This window comes from Xiphophorus couchianus, chromosome 11 (assembly GCF_001444195.1).
Source record: "Xiphophorus couchianus chromosome 11, X_couchianus-1.0, whole genome shotgun sequence".
In the NCBI taxonomy this organism is placed as follows: domain Eukaryota; kingdom Metazoa; phylum Chordata; class Actinopteri; order Cyprinodontiformes; family Poeciliidae; genus Xiphophorus; species Xiphophorus couchianus.
The window spans coordinates 19,719,585-19,744,497 of NC_040238.1; the positions used below are offsets into that span (position 1 = coordinate 19,719,585).

The 24,913-nt window shown below is 38.5% G+C and overlaps 3 protein-coding genes across 6 annotated transcripts in view; 1 reads left to right on the forward strand and 2 right to left on the reverse strand.

Moving 5' to 3' along the window:
• Positions 1-3,697, reverse strand: part of nyap1 (neuronal tyrosine phosphorylated phosphoinositide-3-kinase adaptor 1) — a 32,736-nt gene extending 29,039 nt beyond the window's left edge. The window contains exon 1 of the mRNA XM_028030605.1: positions 3,052-3,697. The gene's annotated coding sequence lies outside the window, so the exon portion shown is untranslated. The remainder of the gene's footprint in view (positions 1-3,051) is intronic.
• Positions 3,698-6,614: 2,917 nt separating this feature from the next.
• mogat3b (monoacylglycerol O-acyltransferase 3b) lies at positions 6,615-11,045 on the forward strand. The gene is made up of 8 exons (XM_028030609.1): positions 6,615-6,724; positions 7,172-7,262; positions 7,409-7,516; positions 7,838-7,908; positions 8,862-9,066; positions 9,717-9,891; positions 9,987-10,171; positions 10,249-11,045. The coding sequence occupies exons 2-8, from the start codon at positions 7,181-7,183 to the stop codon at positions 10,401-10,403; spliced, it is 981 nt and encodes a 326-aa protein (XP_027886410.1). The 5' UTR covers positions 6,615-6,724; positions 7,172-7,180; the 3' UTR covers positions 10,404-11,045.
• Positions 11,046-11,537: 492 nt separating this feature from the next.
• srrt (serrate RNA effector molecule homolog (Arabidopsis)) lies at positions 11,538-23,937 on the reverse strand. Of its 4 annotated transcripts, none has more exons than XM_028031508.1 (20): positions 23,855-23,937; positions 23,140-23,258; positions 22,849-22,977; positions 22,624-22,770; positions 21,814-22,002; positions 19,834-20,003; positions 19,100-19,284; positions 18,915-19,025; positions 18,645-18,804; positions 18,415-18,563; positions 18,254-18,315; positions 15,602-15,680; positions 15,224-15,412; positions 14,942-15,106; positions 14,645-14,798; positions 12,578-12,771; positions 12,302-12,458; positions 12,075-12,167; positions 11,892-11,991; positions 11,722-11,797 (listed from the first exon to the last, which is right to left on the reverse strand). In XM_028031508.1, the coding sequence occupies exons 2-20, from the start codon at positions 23,256-23,258 to the stop codon at positions 11,722-11,724; spliced, it is 2,628 nt and encodes an 875-aa protein (XP_027887309.1). In that variant the 5' UTR covers positions 23,855-23,937. The 4 variants fall into 4 exon arrangements, with proteins under 4 accessions (XP_027887307.1, XP_027887309.1, XP_027887308.1 ...); XM_028031507.1 differs by having other exon boundaries at positions 14,942-15,112; XM_028031506.1 differs by lacking the exon at positions 23,855-23,937 and having other exon boundaries at positions 11,538-11,797; positions 14,942-15,112.
• Between the last annotated feature and the right edge of the window lie 976 nt (positions 23,938-24,913).

Here is a 24,913-nt window from a genome sequence, read left to right on the forward strand (position 1 = left end):
ACAACAGACAATGACAGGTGGTGCAGGCTTCAGTCCCCGTCCCCTCCTCCCTCTGCGCTGAAGACACACTGCTTAGCGTGTATATCTCAACACACGCACTCAGTGACCCCAGATTCACAGCTGCTCTCACCCACCCCTGCTCCGCTGGTTTAACCAAACTGCACGCAGAGACACATCCTGCTCCTGAACATGTGTTAGCTTAAGAATTATAAAAAGGCGTGGATAGGAGGATTTTTTTTTCTTCTCTAAAATCTGCATATCCAAGGTCAAAGCAGACCTGCTGGTAGTTCACCTAAATTCAAGCTCTGAACATGCAAAACCGGTAAAGATATGTCTTCATGTCTCTTTTAACATTCAAACAGGATGAAATGTGCTTTTAATTCTCCATTTGGTAACAGATAATGAGTCACATGACTGCTTAGCTTTGGATTTGTAGGCTGAATTTAGGATTTTCCTTGAAAACCACGAGGCTTTTGAATGTTTCGAATGACAATATAAAGCTGACGCGCAAATGTGACCACTTTGAAAGAAGTCTAGCTAATGAATATACCTACATTTTTAACCTCTATGTTTTACACTGTAAAGAGAATTTGGGAGGTTTAGTGGGGTAAATTAAAAACATTTTTATTTTAGTATCATTTTATGCTTTGCTTTAGCTAAAAGGTTAAATTAATACTTTCAGAATAAGTTCATTAACCTTTAAGGGGCTCATTGACAATTATACAGCAGTGTCAGAAAAAAATGATTATATGTCTCTTGGATTTAATGTTTTAATATTATTATTACAATAACATTTTATGCAATAACGTTTAATTTAGTGAAATTGCTAATGCAAAACTCAAACTTGCCACCAAGCCAGACTTCTAAACTATACTTGCAGTTACAAAGTTAAACTTGCTAGCGTGGTAGCAAGTTTAACTTTGTAACCTTGAGGCAGCCTTTGCTAGTAACGGGTTACATCTTAGCTACTTACAAGGTTCATCACCTCGTCAAAATAGATTTGAATCTTATCGTTATTTAAGTAACATTTTGTGCTTTGACAAGTTAAAAAATGAAAACTAACTTGAAACAAGCTGAGCTTAGCCGGTCTTTTCAAATGATCGATGCGTGTTAGCTGTTGTTAGGGAAAGGCTCGACAAGTCACCTTGATAAAACAAAAAAGGAGATACAAAGAATGGCTGAATTGCTTTCATTTTACCATTTTAGAGGATTTTAGAGAATAAACGGCCTGCTTAAGGTCACACCACAGCTTCGCAATCCGATTCAAGCCAGTCCAAAACCTCCCGACAGTTCTCAGTGTCCTCCTAAATCAGCAGTGCTTTTCCCCTTAAAACTCTCCCATGGATGCAAATGTTTTTTCCCTTTTTCTATTCCTGCAGTTGAATTATGAAACCCGACCTTTCCTGAGGCAAATGAGGCCTGCAGTTCCTTAGAGTTTTTCTTGTTTTTGGTGAGATTGATGCAGTCTTTGAGTCATTTTTCTTCCATTTGTGGATAATAATGGCTCTTGTCTGGTTTGGTATTCTTTAGCCCACTTCTTGTTGTTCCTTTTAAGTGATATTTAATGCTGGTAGTAGTCAGGGTGTGGCTAGTAATACTGAATTCAACTTTTTTTTTTAAGAAAAATGTGGTTGACTTGTGAGTTAACAAAGATGACAATTAGTTGGATCAACTTTCTTTGAATAGGTTTTTTTTTTCAAATATAAATGACATTATCAAATTAAAACCACATTTTAGATATGTTTTGATTTGTTTGATGTTAACAACAAATCAGTAAAGAAGCAAATACCTTTGCCCTTTTATAGCTGAGGTGGGGTTTTTCCAGTGTTGGTTCAACAGCAGCCTCTAACATAGACAGATTTAATAGGGCAACAATGTAAGGGTCAATAAAATCAAAGGCTTTTGAAAACAGACAATTGCTTTCAAAAAAGGGGTTAAATTCAATCCGTTTGATCGGTGCAGGGTGTGAACGCAGAGAGAAATCTCTCTGTACGTGTGCTTTTTCATTCTGAGTGACAGTCACGCCCGTGGAAAAATTAGCGGGTTGAAACGGTGCTGAGTCGTCTAAATTCTGTGTGTATTTCACAACTGATCAACGTGCTTTAATGTTAAAGGTCCACCGTGGTTTACTGCGGCATTTAACGGAGCAATAATCACCGAATGGCTTTTTTTCTTTTCTTTTTTGCTGAAGGGGAAAGAAAAATCACCAAAAGATGTCCAGACACCTGCACCTCCCAAGACGCGCCAACACGTCCTCACCTGGCTGCGCACACACACACTTTACGCGCATACACATCACAACGTCACTCGTATTTTCCACAATCGCAGAAATACCGCCCATTTACCCCGCACACACATTCAACCTTGCTGTATTTACAGCCCCACTCCTCTTGCTATAAGCGCAAACATGCAGATGCTTTTTTTTTTTCTCCCCTTCCTCCATCGCGCGATGGAAATGGTTTCCAAAAACAGATCACTGTCACTATTTTGGTTCGACTTTAAAATTAAAATGAAAAAAAAAAAAAAAAAAAACCCAAAGCAGAGCGTGTTCATAAATATCCAGCCAGCTGATGATGGTTGGTGGCTTGTTTTATGGTGAAATATTAATAAGGGCTTGTCACGACTGAAGCCCCCCCCCCCCCCCCCCCCCCCCCCCCTCCCTTACTCCCCCCCAGAAAAAGCGCTGCGCGGGGATCATGCTGGCACATCTTCCCTCTGTTGTCAAGAAATAAAGGCCCCGTATCTTTACCGTCAGAGGCTGCGAGTCCTGAAGGTTGAAAAATCCGGCTTGTGAGCACACATCGGGCTCGCTGTCAGCCCGGGGCTCAAATTTACGCGTAAACCCCCCCGGCCCCCCAAAAAACACACCAATTAGGCAGGACGTCTCTGCGCCATCCAGCCACAAATTCTCCTCCGCTTAACATACACACACGGACGGCGCATTTGGACGCTGACAGCTGGCTATGTGGGTTAGGCGATGCAAGCGACTCATGCGGTGATTTACGGAGCAAAACACGGGCCTCGGTAGTATAATAATGGTGTGATACATACCTGGGAGAGGACAGGATCTGGTTGGCGCAGAGACTCTAGCCAGTTGCCCAGACTCGTAAGAGTGGGGAGTAAAAGAAGAAGAAAAAAATCAGACAACAACAAAACCACGCCGGTTGTTGATGACACAGCTGTCTTGGCAGACAGAAGCGACAGGAGGAAGAAGGGAGAAAATCCAATCTCGGATGTGTCAATTGACGCGGGGATGAAAAATCCGAAATTCAGACGCAGATCACCGGAGTGACGCCTTTTCCTGACGCGAAACCTCTTCCATTTTCATAACAAACAGCGCGCTGTGTGTCTTCCACTAAAGCAGAGGCGCGGCGGAGGCTGGCCGGTGTGCGGTCTGCGCGCAGCCTATGACGCTGCTTCAGTACGAAGGTACACAAACAGATCCTCGGCGAGGGTCCGACAACTCCGAGGGAAAAGGAGCCATGCTTCCAGCTCAGTTCAGACGGTTCAGAGAGGAAGAGGAGAAAGAGGAAAAGGAGGAGGAGGAAGATGAGAGGGGTAAATAAAAACGTCAAAACAAAAATGCGCAGACATCAGCGCGCTGCGTTGGCTGAGGCGCTGGGCATCCTCACCGTGCATTTGCATTTATATTAATATTCATACAGCGGGGCTACTTCCTCAGAGGAGACGACTGCTTGTGTTTTCGGAAGGAGGGGGGGGAAGCGTCAGAGGGGGCGCTGGGTCCAGCTGTGGGGAGATGCTGCTGTGTTTCTACTAATAATAGCAGCGGATTCGTCCGACGTGTACCTGCACTTATATTAAACTCTGCGGGTTGCTTTGTGTAAAAAATAAAATAAAAATAATAAAGCAATATTGTTAATAAAGCTAATTATAATTTTGGTGGACCATCACTGTGATGTCACGTGGTATGAAAATAATGGTTAAATATACAGCTCTGGACAAAAGTAAGAGACCACTTAAAATGGTCCGTTTCTCTGATTTCACTCTTTATAGGTTTATGTTTGAGTGAAAGGAACATTGTTCTTTTACTTTACCAACTACTGACATGCTTCCGAAATTCCAAGCAAAAATGTAGTATTTAAACGAGAAATGGTCAAAATAACAAAAAAAGATGCAGTGCTTTCAGACATCAAGTAATGCAAAGAAAACAAGTTCATATTAATTTAGAAACAACAAAACTAATGTTTTAACTCACGAAGAGCTCAGAAATCAATATTTGGTGGAAAAGGTTTTCAATGGGGTTCAGTGCAGTGGACCATTCATTTTTTTCAGAGCTGAAATCTTGCCATAAAAGCAAGAAGGGTGCTACAAGGTGGACTAAACCCTTATTTCAATGAAAATCAGAAATGAAGATTTGAATGAAAATGTATATACCGCCAAGTAAGTCGATTTGAGTGGTATTCAGACCCATTTACTCTGATATTTTTAAACAAACTTCAGTGCAAATAATAGATGAAGACGGCAAAACAACATCCTAATCGTTGAATACGAGTTCTTCTCAATCTATAACCTGGTAATGGAAAAGTTATGGCACACGTACAAACCTACCAAGACCTGACAGTCTGTGGTCTGGGCAAGGAGAACCACGATGTGAGAAGTAGCCAGAAGTTCATGCTAACTCACAACTATTAGTCGCTACAAACCCACTGTTAAAAAAAAAAGTCAAAGAAAGTCCTGCTTGCAGTTCACCACAAGCTATGGGAGGCAGTGCAAAAAAGTGCTGTGATCAGACGAGACTCCAATTAAAAGTTTTGGCTTTAACAATAAAACTGCACATGACCCATGCACCAGTCTACATTGATTTATGAAATAAGATTGAAATGTGTTGAACTTTGTGGTTGTAACATGATAAAATGTCAAACTGTATGTCGATAAGCTTTTCCTGAAATACAAACCAATCAATGAGATAAATCAATCTTACAGTGTCAGTCAGTGGTTTCCAGGCTGTCATCATCTGTTCAGGATGGAACAACTTCTAAAAACAAAAAAATATGGGGTCAAAATTATACATACACCCCAACTAATTGACCCTTAGCCAGCTGAACTGCACCAGCCATCAACAAGCCTCAGGCATACTTCTGGCTGTTTCCAGGTAGGAGATGCTGATGGTTGAACCTTGAACACAACAGGATGTTAAATCATTGTAAATAACGATGACTTCCTGACTGGCCTCACCAAAGCCCCACCCCAATTTCATTGAAAATGTCTGGAATATAGTTAACAGCTGGATCTAGCCAACAGAAATAATTTCTGCTATTTCTTGTATGAATAATGACGGGATATTTAGCCAGAACACAACGTATGGATGGAGGTAAATAAAAACGTACACTTTTGAGCAAGTGAACTGCCAGAAAGAGATTATGCATAAAATCTGTGCCTGGACCCCATGTCCCACCTGGTGAGAGCAGTCACTCATAAATAAAAGGACATCTGTTTGTCCCTTTACAGCAGCCTGTTTAATATTGTCCAGCATGATACATAAGAATATGATTAATAATGGATTGTAAAGCATTTATATAAATTTACAGCAACTTTCTACTCTTAGAAGTCATCTTAAGGTAGAGTTTACAGCGTTGGCGTTATTGAGAAATTGTCAAATATCGGGAATAGGTCACAAGACAAACTCATGATCACAGCATTCTTCAGTTGAACACCAAAGTTAAATAAAAATTATTGCACACATTGAAAGGTAAAATGAGGTAGAACATTAAAGAAAAGCCCAGAGGAGGAACTAGAGGAATTTTCTGCAAAAATAATCACAGCCTTCAAATAATCGCACCCTTCTTTAGAGAACAAAGTGATAATGAGATATTCAGCAGCAGAACAGAAGAACATTTCGACTTTACTTAGAGTGCAATGAAAAACAAAGAACACAACTCAATGAAATATATTTGATAAAAGCTGGAGAATAAGGGCATTTTTGGATTTCCTTAGATCATACTAAGTAGTAATGATAACAGGAAGTACTTATTTATGAACTTCACATGAAGAACAAATATTAGGAAATGTGAACAATTTGCATACACTTGCAATTTTCTACATTCACGGGTCTGAAGAATAAATCTTATTGGAACATTATTAGTCTGTTTATAATGCTGGCGTAGTTTTATTTGTATTTTGTTTTCGTGCTGTTGTCTTCCATTCAATTTGAAATCTCTTTCAGTAGGTGGAAAACTTTCACTTCCTGTAATTCCTGATTTGTGAACACACCAGCTGGACGGTCTGAGTTTCATTATACCTATGTCAGAAAAATCAGGTAGAAGCAACCAGAAACACAAGAAAGAAACACTGAACAAGCCTTACTTGTAATATGTTAGTAAAGACTAATACTAAAATAAGAGCAGAGATTAGAGAAAAACAGCATGTCGACAGTGACAGGGATTCTTTTAGATTGAATAGGTTACCATGTAATCTTTTTGATCGCCAGAGAGAAAAAACAGAGTACAGTACCACTAATCTAATCATAAAATCAGTGCATGCCTCTGATGATGCTCTATGGATCCAAAATGCAAAGTACCCAACTATAAATCTCTGCAATGTCTCTATCTCAGAAACAGCGTGCATGTCAAAGTATCGGGGGGAGTGGATTTGTTATCAGCAGCCTCACAGTAGGTGATCTGGTCAAAGTGCACTGTGGTGAACTGTGGTTGGAAGCAGCGTACACTCATCCATTTAAATTATCCTCGGAATAAACTCCAGTAAGGTAAGGTACTGGCTTTTATGCTATAAGCAGAATGCTCATAAAAGATATTTTACGTTGCCACGCTGGCACCTAGCCAAGGCTCCTATGTGGTCCTACCAGCCCGACTCGTAAAAGCTTTATTTGTGAGCAAATGAATAATCGTGCGCGAGTTTGCCTGTTAGCTCATTCATGAGCGAGTCATTTGATCAGGCTGCTGAATGCCATACCCATTCAGGAGTTTATTTCGGCCCTCGAGGAGGGCTGGGTACAAAAGCTGTGCTGCTGATTACCAAAAAAATAAATAAAAAAATTTGTTTTCGATAATAAAGAGATCTGTTATAGATTCTATTAACTTGAATTAATTCCTACAAGCATAAATATGGTGTTGTAAGACCCATAAACCTTATTGAATTTATGCCAAGTTTAAAATGTTATTGATTGGTGAAAATTATTGCTCTGACCCTTTAGGTCGCAACGATGACGAAAGAAAAAACCCAGCTGAAGAAGTTTTTAGAGGCTATAAGCGTCCTGCAGTGGGTGCTAAGCTTTCTCTTCTTAGGTAAGGCCCTCTTAATCAATCTTTATTTTTTAACTCTTTGTTGCATCTAGCAGCAGCACCACCGTGATACTGACTCTTTATGAAGACATTCATGAAGAATGCCCAACAACTGGAGCTAACATGGCGGGATTATTGTGCTTCTGCAGGACTGGCTTGCATTATCTTGATGGTGTATCTTATGTTTACGTCTCTGTGGCCGCTGCCCACTCTTTACTTCATATGGATGGTGAATGACTGGAAAACTCCAGAAAGAGGTAAAATCAAAGACATAAGTTTGTGGAATTTATAATTTTTTCATAAGTCTTGTGTTTTTTCTCCTGTGGTCAAAAATAACTTTTCGCCAGATTATTGTTAATAAAAGCCACCAAGGGTGTGAAAATAGAGTAAGATACAACAACAAACATTTGAAAACATGGCTGCCCACCTAAACTGACAGACCAGATTTATTTATTTTTTACCTTTGCGCCTGTATGCTCACTATAAATTACTAAAATTACATAATGAGAAACTACTAGACTTCTAATTTCTCAATAAAGTTGGTCCTGTCTTTTAACAACTTTTCATCTGTCCACCAGGGGGCAGAAGAACAGCATTTGTGAGGAAGTGGAAGGTTTGGTTTCAGTTCAGAGAGTATTTTCCAATTAAGGTAAGTTTAATTCAGCACTGCCGTGTTTAATACGTTCAGCACATGATCCAGATAGTTTTTCCCAACCGAATATTTTTGGTTGACGCTTGTCTGCATTCAAAATGTGTAAAATATTTCAAACAGAGTCGAGACTCCAAAGCTTTTACCTTGTTTCTACGTCTTCTTTCAACACCTCACGTTCAAAGGTTGTCAATTCATTTGGGGTTTTTCCTTTGCCTCCACATCTTACACTTGATTATTCCCATCACATTTTTATTTAAAATTTATAGTACAACATCTGAGTGAGCAAATTACTCTATACGCACAAAATCTTCAGTTTTTGAATGAATTTCAACATGACAGGAAACAGGAATCTCTGAGGGATATTTCTTCAAAGAATTATAAATAAAATCTCAAAAAATTGTTATTTTCTCTGAATGGATGATAAATTAAATGAAACAGTTTGTTTCAAAAATTTTCTCTTTTGGTATTATTTGATAAAAATCCCCACAAAATAAAGTATTTAGAAGAAAATATCTTCAGATTAGACGAGCCAAAATTAAAAGAATCACATTTGTTTTTACTTGGAAAAAATGCACCCCAGATTTTTATCATGTTGGTTTGCTCCTGTTTAACAAACTGCTAGTTCTTTCAGAGAAGTTCCCTCAAAAATCCCCTTTATGTGATGAGAAATCTGCACATATTAATTATGATAACAAAGCTCCAGTCTTGCTATTATCTGCTTCTCTATCGCAGCAGATATGACGATACATTTATCAGATAAAAGCCCCTATAATGAGCATTCATCCCAGTGGCCATGAATCATAATACTTTCATTAACTCTCACAGCGAAATCTCTCCAGTTGGCTTGAAACATTTCCCCTAATCTCCATGCAGTCAGACATACAACTCAAGTGAGTTTGCTCTTACAGAAAAACAAAAAAAACGTTTTTTTTTTTTTTTTTGGTTTTCAGCTGGTAAAGACAGCAGACCTGAGTCCGAATAAAAACTACATCCTCGGCAGCCATCCACACGGCATCATGTGTTTTGGAGCCTTTGCCTGCTTCAGCACGGTGAGCTGCGGCTTCGCCGAGACATTTCCTGGAGTGAAGAGCACCCTGGCAATACTGGCAGGCCTGTTCAAGATACCACTCTTCAGAGAGTACCTGATGACAGCAGGTATCTACATCTGTTACACAGCAACCGGCAGCATGCCATGGAGATGGCAGCATCATGCTGTGGGATTTTTTTTCTTTCCCAGGATGGAGTTTGATGATTAAATTTTACTTGATCAGGAAACATTATTCACCTTTCCACCTCCTTCTCCGTCAACCCTACACATGCAGCCAGAGTTACAAAGGAGTGGCTCGGATCCAAACATATTCATGCGTTAAATGGCCAAGTCAAAGTAAATTGGAAATCTGTAGCAACACTTTCAAATTGATGTTCAAATTGTTGCTTGAACGTCAATAATGCATGGCACAAAAAACAATCTCCAGATTTACACAGCTAAAGAGAATTGCAGCAATCGTAAGAAAGGTAGGTTTACAACATATTGTCTCGTTACAAATGCACACCACACTTTTCAGATTTTCCACTTTCCTACCCTGCACAAATACGGACTAACTTGTTTTTCTGTCACACAAAATATCAATAAAATTCTTATTTTTAATCTTATGGTACAAAATGTCCAAGAAGCTAAAAGTCCTTCAAGAACCTGGTAGATTTTTGAATCACTGTGGAAGAAAAATATGCTGTTCAACTTTACCTTGAATCATTTGCTGCTATTAGGTGCCTTGCTGATGGCCTCGCTTTGTTTGTGTCTGAAGGCCTGTGTCCAGTCAGCAAGCCAAGCCTTGTCCACCTCCTCTCCAAAAGTGGTAAAGGAAATGCCGTGGTGATTGTGGTTGGAGGAGCTGCAGAGTCTTTAGCATCTTCTCCTGGAATCAACAGAGTGGTCATGAAGCAGAGGAAAGGATTCGTGAGGACGGCTCTTGAGCATGGGTGAGAAAACACAGGGGGAAAAAAAAAAAAAGGACCTGTGAAAACACAACTTCTCTAGTGGAAAACCATCTGTAATATCTGATGACTCTCCACAGAGCAGATCTGGTTCCTGTTTACTCGTTCGGGGAGAACGAACTCTTTCAGCAGGTGATTTTCTCAGACGACAGCCTGGGCCGCCGGCTGCAGGACTTGTTTAAAAGCATCATGGGTTTTGCTCCGTGTCTATTTGTCGGCGAGCGCTTCGCTCTGCTGCCCTTCAGGAAACCGGTCACTACTGTCGGTGAGTGTTTCACCCGTCTCCAAAATAAGCACTAATGGCAAAACAATCTGAACCCTTTTTGTTCCGTCTCTGTTTAGTTGGGAGTCCAATCTCGGTGCCCAAGTGTGTCACACCGACTGAGGAGCAGGTTGATCACTATCACACGCTCTACATGGAGGCCTTGGCCAAGTTATTTCATGAACACAAAGTCAGCTGTGGACTTTCTGAGAGCCACAAGCTTGAAATCATTTAAACTTTCCTCTCTAAAACATCTTTGATTGCATTGCTTTACTGAGAAAGGAGTGTGGAGATCAGATCTGGGCTGAGACCACGAATACTTCAGAAACTAATTACCAGAAAATGAGAGAAAGGGCGCTTTTAAGAGTAACAAAGTGGAAGTGTAATCAGCCTTATTTTTTTTTTCGTGTTGATGCACAACTAGAAGATGCATACTTGGAAAAAGAACTGGGTACAATTTATTTAGCATTATGCTCATGATTACAATATTTTGTTCTTATTAAACACTGCCCTCTATGTGCAGCCTGCTGTTCCAATAATCAAACATGTACATTAAAACTAGTTTTGGTTTTAATGTGGAGAATAATTCAGCATTGATGTGATGTAAACAGTTGCCTTACATTATGCATAAATCTACCTCAAAGGCAACGAGGAAGGTTCACGAAAAATCCATCTTCTTTTGTATTTGATCTGAATAAAGCATAATGTTTTAAATGAATAAAATCTTTTTTTAAAAGATTGTAAACCACAGAGATCTACCAAAATGTTGCATAGGGCATGACATTTACAACATAATTTGACATTTGTGCTTCTTATATTTACTCCTGACCTACATAGCTGGAATAAAAAGAGCCACAAGGTTCAAATTTTCTTTAAATTCTTTTTGGTTTGTGCCTCATTTTTCATTTGTATTTGCAGATAAAAGCAAATTTAAGCTCAGTAATAGAAAGGGTGATTTTGATTTAACAGTTACACTAAATCAAAATGTATGAAGTAGCAGTGTGCTGTGTGGATGCTTTTATGCACCAAAATTCAAGCAATTAATACAATTTTTAAAAATTGTTTTTTGGAAAATAGAAAAAAATAATTTGTATTTTCCAAAAATACAAATACAAAATAATTTGTATTATTCCCGTTTCACTATAACAAGTGAATATTCTTCACTTGTTATAGTGAAAACTACTTTGTTTTCACTATTTTGTTATAGTGAAAATTTTTATTTTTTATAACTGAAGTTTGTACATTTCTGATTTACAAAATATAACTATGCCCTTCTGGATGGTTATCGTCGTAATTCTGATTCAAAGGACAGAGTTTGCGTCCTTTCCAGGCTCATTAGATGTAATAATTTACTTATAACACGTAGAAATGTTTTTTTGAACACAATTTTATTGATGATCAGTTTACAGGAGTTTCATATTGTTGCACAATGATCACAAAATGAAATATTTAAGAAAGTAAATACTGTAATTCCTACAAAAAAAGGAAAGAAAAAACAGGCTGAACAGAACACAAGTAAAAAGCTAGGGGGAAAAAAAAAACAGTTTAACCTTCTAAAAGAAGTCCATATCATCTGGTGCGTCTAGGTCACGATACTCAATTATATTTCGTGGATCTCCCCGGGACATTCTGTGAAAAAATATTACATAATCTTAAATCAAAAGTTTGGAAATTCCTCAGTTTTCTGAAAACAAAATACACACCAGCTCTGTCGTGGTCTTACCTGATGTTTCGCGGCTTACCCAGGTAGCCACCTTGTCCACGGAAGTTGTCATAGTTTCCTCTGCCTCCTCCAAACTGATTAGGTGGGTAAGGTGGAGCACCTGTCCGCCACAAAAAATTAAAAGATTAATCAGAATTTTACCCTGACGGGTCGTTTCTAGTGCCAGAAGACGTAACGACATACCACCATAGCCCATCAGAGGCGGACGAGGCTGACCAAAGCCCATTGGACCCTGAGGGCCTTGAGGAGGAAATGGCAGCGTGGGAGAAAGCAAGCCTGTTCACCAAAACCAGAACGAAATTAGAACTTGAACTCATTTTTCATATTTAAACCGAAATGGACCAATTTTCTAACTGTAGTTGTGTTGGGGAAGTTGTCCTGTATGAAGGGTTAACAAGATGTATGCCAACCTTGGCCAGGGACAGGAAGAGGTGGAAGTTTAATCTCTGGCAGTGACGGTCTTTTAGCATCCATGAGGAAATTGTTGAAAAACACAACCTCCTTTTTAACTTCTTCAATTTTCTCCCCGTGTTTGTTCAGGATGTGCTTCCGTACAAACTCCGGACCCTGAGACACAGTTTGCGATAAACAAATGTCATAAACTCATGTGGTTACACTAATTAGTGTTGTGAAAAAACATCAAATTGCAACATTTAAGCCATTTACTAAATCTTCCAAGCATTCACCTTGAATTTCTTGCCACTAAGAGGGCAGAGCCATTTGTCCTTTCCCAGCTCCTGAGTGTTTGCAGATATAAATTTCTCCACCTCATCGTCAGGATCCTTACGACCCATCTTCGCTGCCTCTTCCTCAGAGAGGATTTCCTTTAAACTAAATAAAGGCATCAACTTTTCCTCCGTCACTTTTTCCCACTGTTGCACTGTTTAAGGAAATAACCAGACAAAGCAGAAATATGAGCTTAGTTAGAGCAATTTGAACTGTTTTGCACTGAAAACATTAATTGTGGCTTTTAAAGCTCGTCAGTGAGGAATGTGGCGACATCTAGTGGTTAAACACCACATCAGTTATAAAAAGTAGTTCCTGAACATTTATTTCAATTAATTTCTGTTTATTTATTTAGCGCCGATTTACAGATGTCATCTCAAGGCTCTTTACAAAAGAATCATTTCAGTTCAATCATACATGCACTCCAATTGATCCTAGTTTCCACTGATTTAAAAATTTCACACCATTCCAGAGTCAAAATGTTCAGATATCTTTGTTAATTTTCAGCCCATTTATATGAATAAATACAAAAATTCACAAAACACCTAATATTTTACAGTTAGCAGGCTTAAAAATGTAAAAATACAAGTGCCTTTAAAAGCCAGAGTGGAGTTATGGAACTTAGACAAATGAATACTGCATTCCTGGGATCATGGTCTAAATGAAATACAAATTTGCTCCTTGTTTTACTCCAACACCTCAACATTTTCAGGTCCATCCACTGTAAACTTCAGGATAATTGCGCCTAAAAAGTTCAACTCAAGATTAGGAAACAGCCGAGACGTAACCACATCGACGGGAAAGGTCTGGTGGAATTTCAAATGGCTCAAGTTATGTTTAATAAACTGTTACCTGAGCACATAAAGAAAAATGTTTTTTGAAAGAGAAGGGGGATATAACTTAAGGGGTTACTCAAACTTCAGGATTCATAATATACAAAAGAAAGAGCTTTTGTATTTCAATTCATGGTGTAAAATTATGGAACAAGTTAAATGAGGAGTTAAAACAAGGTCAAAATTTAATGCAATTTAAAAGGAAATATAAGAAGGTCATTTTCACAAGATGGATGAGAGTTAGTACAAATGTGTATATGTAAATTGAGGCTATGAATGAGTGTGGGTAACGATGTATGGATGCATATATTTAGACATATGTAAACCCAGATAAAATAGAAAATGAATTCACCTATGTTTATTTATTTTATTTGATTTATTAATGAGGGTCCATCTGAAAATATGATACGAGTTTATGGGGTTGGAGTTCATAAGTTTCTTACTTCTTCCTACTCCTTTCCAAGCATGTTGAGATTATTGTGGTACAAAAATATGACTTTTGCCTTCCTTGTTCATGTGTGATTTTATACTTCTTTCATGTTCGAAATTAAAAAAGGTAATATTTTGAGGCGTAATCTGTCAGGAACACATGTAATTTTGATAATTGTAGATAATTTTTAAAAGAATGGAAAGTCTGAAAGTATAATTATACCTCACTGTTTTCTCTATGCGTTCAGAATAGGAAAACAGTGAAATTCCATATAGGCAATAAGTAATAATCAAAGATGAATTAAATTAAACTTAATTTTCACTCTGATGGTTAATATTTTTTGAAGGTTAGAATTTGTTTTGATTACAGTTATTTCCATTTATTTGTTGTTTTTGTTTGGATATTTCAAATATCTTCCAGTTAAACAGAAAACCTTTGTTTTCTTTCTTACAAAACTAACATTTATTGGTCTTTGGGAGGGAGAACTTGCATCATTATACCATTATCAATATTTTACTTGAAAATGGTCTCAAAACAACATTATCATTTATCCCAATAAATACTGGAACAATTTATTGTCTAGAAAAATTTATTGTGGCAGACAATAGCAAATTCAATATTTTTCAAAACAGCGAAGCAAGACTAAAATAATGTCAGTGTGCTGTTTCATGTTCATAACATTTTCAGGTGATCTCACAGTTTCACAAACAACGTGGCTCCATGTCGCTGCTCTCACTTGAGCAGCGACAAGCAGACACACTGACCTTCTCCATGCGTTATGCGGTTAGGAGGAACTGGGCCGCGAACATGGACCATCCCACAGCGATTAGGCATTTCGTCCTCACTGGGGTATTCACAGGTGTTGTAGTAATCAACTGAGTGCACAATCCGCAGATATAAGAGCAAACGGTCCAAAACCTGGAGATAAAAAGAAAAATGTAATCCATGTAAAGCTTTAACTTACTAACTTTGACCGTTTGAGCTCGGTATGCTCAATAAACATCAGTTTAGATCTTCTTTTTTTTTTACCATAGAATGTGTAAGACAGAAAAAAAGCAAACCTTGGCTAATTTATCATCCTTCTCCACAGTTATCTCGGCAGGATTTCCCTCCTTAGCTCCCTCGTCTGGATCCATTCCACTGCTAGACCCCAGGAGCTCCTCTTCCTCAGCGCTCACCTCCTCAATCAGGTAATCAGTGATATTCTTCAAGATGGGGTTCTGAGCCTGCAACTTCAAGTAAAAAAATAAAGATCCAAACACACAAATAGCTCATCAGAGGGAAGATTATGTATTGAACTCCGCTCGCATATGAAAAGAAATTTGAATCTTTGCAACAGGAACCTCGGTGCTTTGAGCGCCCTGAGTTTTGCTGCTCCACAGATCGCCCTTTTCGTCCAAAGCGTGGATAAGCTTGGCAGCCAGCTTGATGTCGTTGCGGAGCACCTGTTTGTGCTGAGTGATGCCGTTCACGTTGCGGACCCTCCGAGCCAGATCCCTGTTCACGCCTGGTGCCAGTTCGCAGTCTCTGAGCTTTTAAGAAAGAAGAGTGGAGCCAACCTTAGAGAAGCAGTGAAAGCTTTTGGGTAAAGGAGTAAAACAACCAAAACAGCCGGCCCTGACGTATATGTCATTGAGAAGGATATAAAAATAACTAATCTGTCATTTTATACAGTCATTTTGTAACACAAAATGATCTGAATAAATTAAGGCAACACCCACGCGTATATTCTGGAGGTTCCAACAGATTTCCTTGATGTTGACACTGCGATCAAAGGTCACCCAGCAACGCCTGAAAAACCTGAAAAACACAAATATGATTTAAACATAGGCCTGTCACGATAACAAATTTTGCTGCGCGATTAATTGTTTAAAAAATTATTGCGATAAACGATAATATTGTTTGAAGACCTTTTTACACTGATTTAATGGAAATTATGTAATAATGCATGTGATTTCTTGCCAAAGATAGATACACTTTAATTTCAAAAGAACATTTAACATTGGAACTGATAAACAAAATAAACAAAACAACCAAAAACAAAACTAAAATGGATTCTTAGTCTCCATTAACAAAAAACGCACTTGAATAAAAACTAAACAACATAAAGCCAAAGTGTAAATAAATACTGCATTCAACCAAAAGAGTCCAGATTATGAAGTCTGTATATTATGTTGCCCTTCAGTAATAATTAGATTTAAATAGAGAAAATGGGCACATTGACTACCTGATGCAATAGTTTTTTTGCCACGATTTTTCCCTTACAACAATCTTAGAACGTTGGGCCTTCTAAGATTGTCGCTTGCGATTTCGTAACCGATCACCCTGTAGTGTGTGGTATGTTATGGTAGATCATCTTGGCCGCTCAGATCTAAATCAGGGATTTTCCCTGACTGGGAGCGAGAATGCAGCCTGTTGAATGTGACAGGTAGCCAATCAGAAAGCACCGATTCCTCTCAGTGCTTTCTGAGGGGAAATTACAGCAGGGAATCCCAAACAGCTGACACAGGGCATCCGAAGTCCAGCAACATTGGAGATGATATGTGGAAACAACATTAATGTTTATTCAACATTTTGTGCAAAAAATATAGAAATGACAAGAGGAGGAGTTGGAGCAAAATTGCTACCGCAGTTGATAAACCCGGTAACTTTTCAGCTGTTCTTCGTTAACATGACATAAATAGGTTCTAATAATTTTCATTCAGTCAGGACTTTACGCTGACACTAGCCACATGCATTGCAGGTAGATTGTAGTAAAGCATTGATTAATACCTGGTTTGATAATTAGTTAACTGGACTTGTAGCCTTTATTTTGTGCCCATTGTTGGACACCACACGGCAGGAACGAACCCGATCGAACCGTTATACCTAGGATTTCTGTCGGCTAATGTTTGGTCTGTCAGGTTTTGAAAATGGGCCGACAATCGGCCGACAGCTCTAAGATCGTGTAGTGTGAGCTAGGCATTACACTAATATATTCCTTTACTTAATCAGGTAAACCCCGTTGAGATCTAAATCTCATTTTCAAGAGGGACCTGAGCAAAAATTTGCAATACATAGCAACCTGGTTACAAGATAAAAACAATTAATACATATGCACAAGTATAAAACAATAAAAACAATTTAAAAACAATGACACTGTTTCATAGAATCTTGTTGCCTATCTTTAAGAACCGCTCGAAATAAGTCCAGTGAAATCATTTCCGACATCTTAAGTTCAGACTGCAACTGATTCCACGCTGTGGGGGCAAAACTCACTGAATGGAAATGAATGGAATGGAAACTAAGGAAATGAGGAAGGGAGAAGTCAGTGGAGAGCACAGAGTTTATCCTTTTTCTATTCAGTGTCATCAACAGAAAGACAAAAAGGTCGGAAAAAACAATAAAGCCGATAATTAAAATGAGGTTGATAGTTTTAATTTATCGTGCGATTAATTGATTTGTTTATCGCGACAGGCCTATTTAAACATCAAGCATAATTGTGTCCATTTTATTTCTTCATAAAGTGCCATGCAACAGGAAGTTTATCCAGATGTTTTATACTGAGACTTTATATGACAAATCAACACAAAGGCGTGAATAATTACAAAGTAAAAAAGCGAAACATCTACAGAGGAATTTCAATGTATATTTCTCTGCAAAACAGCCCAAGATCTGACTCGATGAAGAGCATCTGTGAATATCTATTATCAAGTCTCACCACAGATTTGATCCTTTCTGTGACATTTGCTTTGACTGGACCATTCTAACACATGAATTTCCTATGATGTAAACTATTCCATTGTATCCAGCTGGCTGTTTACAGTCGTTGTCCTGGTGGCACAGGATTGAACCTCCAGTTCTCTCTTCTTTATTTATACCGTGTTACACAAAGGAGGACTCCATTTAGTATTTGACTTCTGTTCATATAGAGCAGGGGTGTCCTAAGTCGGTCCTGGAGGGCCAGCACCCTGCATGTTTTAATTTTCTCCCTGGTGGTAGTAACAACCTTTTCAGCATGTCAGTGTTCTTCTTAGGCCTTCTAACGAGCCATCATTTGATCCAGCTGCGTTAAACCAGAGAGAGAGCACTAAAACATGCAGGATGCCAGCCCTCCATGACTGACTTTGGGCACCCCTGATATAGAGGTATCCAAGTAAATGCACACCACACTTTTCAGATTTTGATTTATCATAAAAAAATCCAAAAAACATGTCATTTTCCATCCACTGTAAAAGTAAGTGCTACTTTGTGTTGGTTCAATGCTTAAAATCACATGAAAATACAATAAATGTGTGTAAATGAACAAATGTGGAAAAGCTTAAGGTGTATAAATATGTGTGCAAAACTAAGTAGGATTAACAAATTAGGAAGGAATAGTTCTTTAAATCAACCTGCGCTCTGGATGAGGGTCAGAAAGGCAAACGCGCAGAAACCCAGGATATCGCCGGCAAAGCTGTGGGGTAAAAGTAAAAACAATGCAGATCCTGAGATCATACAACAATCAATATTCAAGGCTCAGACAACAAACAATGTCTGTGCTGTTCTGACTTACAGCAATAATCTCAGCCTTGGAGATGGAGGGAGCGATGCTCCTCATGAACAGGGAGAAAGTCTTGTGCAGCGGTCGTGGTCTAGGCGAGTCGTCTTTGGGTTTTTTCTCTTCCTTCTTCTCCTCCTCCGAGGTTTCCTTCGGTTTGTCTCCTGCAGACATCGGAGGCAAACATTGGATGATTTCGGGCATTCTGAAACTCAAAGCCGCATGCTGCGATTTCGATTCATCACCTTCTCCCTCCTCTTCTTCGTCATCCTTGTCTTGCACTTCCTCCTTCTTCTCTGGTTTGTCAGAGCAGTCGGAATTGGAGTCGGAGTCGGAGTCAGACTCGCTCTCAGAGGCGCTCGCTTCGTCGTCGCTGTCCCCGCTACGCTTCCTCTTTCTTCTTGCCTGACAATTAAAAAAAAAGAAAGTCAGAGATGTTCATCTGATTTAGTTGTGTTTAAAATAAATATATTTTTATATAAATATATATTTTAAGCCACTGAAGTCAAAATAACCTTCTTAGGTTCAGGCATTTCTTCTCTGACAGATTCTTTCTCTGCCTCCTGCTTCCTGTCCTGTCCGTCTGCGGCGGCGTCTCGGTCTCCGCTGGGAAAGTCGCTGTCCTCCTGCAGCACAGTTCTCTGTCATTACCGCGGGTCTAAGCGATCACTATCGCTTGCTAACAGAAAACTTCACACACCTTCTCAGTTTTGTTTTTCTCCCCCGAGGGCTTGTGCTCTCTGTCGGCTGTTTTCAGCTCTTCCCTCCTCTGAGCCTCTCCTCCAGCTAAAACAGACGAGGACTTTTCCCTTTCTTCCTCTTCTTCTGGCGGCATGTCCAAAATGCGGAGGTCGTGGTCAGTCCCTCCTTCCATCTTTATCACAGCTGAAGGGGAAAAAAAACAACAACATTTGAGCATTTCGTCTGAGCACGGATGGGAGAGCTCATAAATGGCCGTAATGTTGACTTAATGCACATCACAGTTTTGTACTGTTGGTCTCTGCAAGATGGCAGCAAGAAAAATATGGTTAAATTCCATAATTGACTGTGTTTCAGTCATTTAAAATGTAAAATACTACAGTTCACCATGATTTGATGAATATTTATTTAGAAAGAAGGGATGGAAGAATAGAATGTAAGTCAGTAAGTAAGGAAGGAAAGAAGGAAATATAACTAAAGCCAAACATTCCTTCAACATTTTCCATGATCATATGAGATTTTCTTGGGAACTACTAATACAATAAAATCTATAACTGGAGATCATCAAATGCTGATTCAGGTTTCTTTTAACATTTTAGAAAAAAAGAGGTAAAAAGGTCATCAAAATTAAAAACATACAAGCAAACTGAATTGTGAATTTGTTGTAATGGTTTCACCCATAAAATCAGAAAGTTTCTGGATAAAAATTCAGTAAGTTTCCCTCTGAAGCCTCACCTGCGTCCAGCACCTTGATGATAGCAGGAGTCTGCTCAATGTCCAGGGAAACGTTCTCAAACCAGCCGTTCTCCATCAGGAACATAAAGACGTTCAGACGATTGCAGAGAGCTCTCTGAGCCTCTGCCTTCAGCCGGCTGGCCTCGTCCGGGTGGTATTTGGATCTGAACCTGCGTCCAGAGTGTGGGTCCACCAAAGAGGGGGGAATGATGGGGAATGGGATGAACAGGTTGGCAGAGTTACAGAAAAAAATAGATATTATAAATCTAATCCCTCGCTGAAAGGTCAGAAATATTTCAAAAAGCATAGATGAGTTTAAAAGGATCGTTCTTAAGAACAGTTTAATTTCAGACTGTGAGGCTTTTTGGTGGACGAGGTAAAAAGCCAAATTTAGCAACACAAAATCTAAATTGCACATACACTTACACATATTCTGCTAATTTAAGCCCAGATGTTGACTGGAAATGATTTTTAGAATTGCAAAAGCAGGAAAAAACATGGAATTAACTCACCAAAAATGTTAGGAAAAAAACAACAGATTATGAAAAATCAATCACAGAATCAGAATGTCACATAAAAAGTTTATCATTGAGTGATCCACAGTTACCTTTTGCTCTGCCAGTATAATAACAAATATTTACAGAGGGGGAGAAGGGGGCCTCTTCTGTCAAAATGTGCTCCACTTCACCCCAGTGGTGTGTCTGTACACACACAAACTCGGTTTTGGGATTCGATTTGATCCAAATATAAAAAGAAAATGGTGCCAAAAACAGAAGAAAAAAAAAGAAAAAAAAATCCTCCTTGTGTGGAGGACTGATTGGCTGTCTACCTAAAATCCCTGGTACTGTGTGTCTAAGAGCATCTGCATTGTGCGCAGTGCTTGCCCTCGCTATCTAAGACCGACTCTGGCGGAGGAATCCCGCAGTTTTCTTGTAGGGGAGAGAAAACAAATCGTCGTCAACTTGGCAGTAGAAGTGAAGGGAAGAAGAACGGGTTAGGTCAAAACAGAACAATTTTTGCATCATACCTGTGAAGTAAGCATTAACAAATATGACATTAAATAAGAAAATCATAGGACAAAGACAGGTAAAATCCTTAATACATGCTTCATATAGATGAAAATACAAATTTGATGGCAACCTGGGTGAAGATGTGTAAAATCTTAAATGCATGTTTTATGGCAGTAGCACAAACTCACACTAAAAAAATGTAGTGGAAGAATAATCCAAAACCACCTATTTAAAATAAAGCATACTTTGTTTTTTTTTTAGACTTGATCAAAATTTCAAGGAACTTCAAATTCTCGATTTTCTGTTTTCTTGGTGTATAAATATGATGACACATAGTAGCCTATTTCTTTCAGTTTGGACGAGGATCAGTACCGGATTCACCTGCCCACCATCAACAATGAACAGGATTATAAGTGGAACAAAAAAAGTCTCCAAGCTAACTGTTACAGACTTTTGTAATTTTGGCCTCACTGAGACTCCATATCAAACGTTAGCCACCATCAACATTCAACTGACTGTTTGGGAGTGTTCTTCTGTCCTACCAGCACATTTGGTGCTGACAGTAAGTGGCCTGTGAGTGAATTAGAACACACAGAAATGGTTTATAAGACACAAAAATCAACAATTTTCCATAGTCATCTCAGGCTGCAGATCTAAATTTTATGAAAACCTATTGGGTGACTTTTTTATGTAGGACTGGATTATCTAAAAACATTCTATTATTTCCTAATATCAGATTTTGTTTTTCAGGGTTGAATGTGATTGGTTTTATCCAAGTTTGAGATTATGCTAGAGAAATAAAATATGTAAAATGTTCTCCACATCTTTACAAGAGGTGCCATCAAATTCTACTGATTATAGATTGAATGTGAAGCTAAATTTTATAACATTTCATGTCAATGGTCAAATGCAAGTCTACATAATGATTAGTTAAACTAGACATCAATCATTAGGTAAACTCAGGTCGTACCACTCCTCATCTTTATGAGCCAAAAAGAAGTCCTGCATCTGCTGCCGACGGAAGTCGATCTTGTACTCATTGTAGCGTTTGACAGCTTCAGTCTCGTCCACTGAGTCGTCCAGGGACAGCAGGAACTCTTTAAAGTTTTTCATTATCGGAGGAGGTGGACCCAAATCCATGTCATGGATGTTCCCGAGTCTATTGGAAGAAAGCAGTTTGGTGGAGCGTTTGTTACAGTACAGACCAAAGGTTTGGACACACCTTTTAATTCAATGAGTTTCCTTTATTTTCATGACTATTGACATTGTAGATTCACACTGAAGGCATCAAAACTATGAATAACACATGTGGAAATATGCACTAAACAAAAATGTAAAACAACTGAAAATACCCCTAATATTCTAGTTTCTTCAAAGTAGCAACCTTTTGCTGTGATTACTGCTTTGCACACACTCTGCATTTTCTTGATGAGCTTCAAGAGGTAGTCACCTGAAATGGTTTTCACTTCATAGGTCAACGTGCCCTGTCAGGTTAATAAGTGGGATTTCTTGCCTTATAAATAGTCATGAAAATAAAGAAAACCCATTGAATTAGAAAGGTGTGTCCAAACGTTTGGTCTGTACTGTAGGTCAATGAAGAAACTATTGTTAAAGCCGTTTGCTTGTTTTTAGTATAAACCTCAAAATGGCACCTTGCATAAAGCTAATTTTGGAAAATCAAAGTTACAGTCAGACTTTCCTCTGACATAAACCCAAATAGTTCAAATACGCAGCAATAAACAAAATTAAACTCTTAAGACATTTCCTGATTTTCTCTTACCTAGCCTGGATGGGGATGCCCTGATGAGGCTGCATCAGGTGCAGATCAGGATGGCCCCAGTGCTGCGGTGGCCCATAGCTTGGCCCTCCTCCACCGCCGTAGCCCAAATCATATCCCCCACGGTAAGGATCACCTCCATGATCATCCCTGCAAGCTCACAGTAAGCATCCTAAATAAATGGTAACAAAGATGTTATACTATCAACACGTCAATGTTCAGTCTTACCAGTCTCTTCTCATGCGTTTCTGCTGGGGGCTCATGTCGTGCCTGGGCGGGCTAAATCTCTCCCTGCGACCACGGTCATAATCTCTGTATTCACCGCGGCTCCGACGCTCCCTGCCCCTGTCCCACTCCCTGACATATTGAGAAGGGAAATATGAGAAGGTAGCACTGGTTTTTAAAGGCGTCCAAAAACAAAGTGCTTCTCATAGCATGATGCAGGTCAAAGCTGCTTTTGTAGCAAAAGTGGGGCCAACACACTATTGAGCACGATGTTATTCTTCATCACTGTCATACCTGTCGTTCCAGTCATCTCTGCGTCGTTCCTCTCTTTCTCTGGAGCGATCATAATCACTTCTCTCCCGTCTGAATTTGTCTCTTCTCCTGCGATCGTATTCATCGTCGCTGTCTCCCATCTCATAGGAAAGGAGTACAAATTAACCTCTCCTCTCAACATACACAGCGGAGGGAATGAATGACATTTCTGACAATAAGCTCTAACGTTAGGAGCGCACACAAGCTTATCCAGCTCTATCATTTATTAACCAGGGCCTCAAATTACAAAAGAGATTTGCGAAGCAAACACTAAACAAACTCGTGCTTCTCTCTCTGATCTCGAGTCTAACTGGTGCAAAGGAAGCTGGTTACACAAAGCCGACAGCTAAAGCCAAACTGGCGCAAAGTTCTCCTTGAATAAATACAAGCGTATAAGTTGAAAACCCCACAGATAATTCTGGATAATAATATGACGCAGAATAACAGAAAAATGTAGCCAACATCCTAAAAATTAAAAACTAGGTAAATAGTAATTTCTTGAGGCTAACGCTATCCAGGCTACTTTAGCTTAAAATGCTAACATGCTCAAACTTAGCTATACAAATACCTTAGCTATTTTTTCAATTGAATAGACAGATAGCTTGCTGTCTAACCATCATTACAAAATTCGTAAATATAATAAAACACACCAAAACAGAATAATATATTGCAATGCATATGTTTGAATGATATTCACCTCTTTTTCCTGCTCGGTCTCGCAGTCTTGTGCAACAGGAAATCACTTTCGACAATACCAGTAAAAATATCGCCATCTAGTGTTTTGGAGTGCTACTGTTTTTTTTCTTCCTCTTGTTTTTTTTACATTTCTTACTTTCATTCAGTTCGTTAACTATTTTCCAATACCGCCCAAATCAATCTGTACAGATTTTTTTATACATGTCAAAAATTATGTTTCTATTTATTATAGACAAAATGATAAAGCTTAGCTGACACATTTTAGTTTTTAGTAAATAAATAAGTGAAAACTGAAGTTGAAATGTCTAAAGTTAATTTTGCTTCAATAAGCGCAAGTTCATGTAATTTATAGTACAACTTTAAAGGCTGCACAGACACATCTCCAAACGTTTTAGTATCATGAAAAAGTTCAGTATTTTCTGTCACATATTTCAGAACGTGAAATTTGTATGTTACAGATTCAAAGCACAAAGTGGAATATTTCGAGTCTTTACTTCTTTGAATTTTTGTTATTAATAATTTGAGTTTTCAGTATCCATAAGACATCATCATCAAAATTACAAGACATAAAAGCTTGAAATATTCCACTCTATGTGTGATAAAACTGAAATTATAAAAAAAAAACATATCACAATATATTTTTTAGATTTATTTTTAGATTTTGATGATGATGCTTTTCCATCTTGCATCTTAACATTGTTGATAAATATGCCTTTTTAAAAATATCTTTTATGGTATGAGATTTGTGTAAATTAAATGTTTTGCTTCACTAAGAATGGTGGACTACAATCAAAAGTTCTTGAAAATTTTAGCTTCCTGTTGTCTTATCTGAGTAATTAATAACATCCACAATTATACACCCCAGCCTTTAAGAGATAAATGCTATAGGCAGGGAAGTAGATAAATGAATAATCTTTAGTTCTCATAACAAATCACTTAAAAATGAAAGTAACTGTGGACGTTTTTAATTTTATTTAATTTAATAATATTATTATTAATAATAATAATAAAATATTATAATTATTTCTCAGAGTTTCTGGTAACATCTATGTGGCAATCA

Excerpts from the sequence above, each read along its gene's own strand:
- srrt (XM_028031506.1), bottom strand. The coding sequence starts at position 23,258 with ATGGGAGACAGCGACGATGAATACGATCGCAGGAGAAGAGACAAATTC. Across the intron at positions 15,413-15,601 it reads GGAACCTCCAGAATATACGC|CTCAGAGACTGCGAACTGGC; the intron begins GTGGGTGTTGCC and ends CTTTCTTAAAAG. Across the intron at positions 12,459-12,577 it reads TTAGTGGCAAGAAATTCAAG|GGTCCGGAGTTTGTACGGAA; the intron begins GTGAATGCTTGG and ends ACTGTGTCTCAG.
- mogat3b (XM_028030609.1), top strand. The coding sequence starts at position 7,181 with ATGACGAAAGAAAAAACCCAGCTGAAGAAGTTTTTAGAGGCTATAAGC. Across the intron at positions 7,517-7,837 it reads CTGGAAAACTCCAGAAAGAG|GGGGCAGAAGAACAGCATTT; the intron begins GTAAAATCAAAG and ends TCTGTCCACCAG. Across the intron at positions 10,172-10,248 it reads GAAACCGGTCACTACTGTCG|TTGGGAGTCCAATCTCGGTG; the intron begins GTGAGTGTTTCA and ends GTCTCTGTTTAG.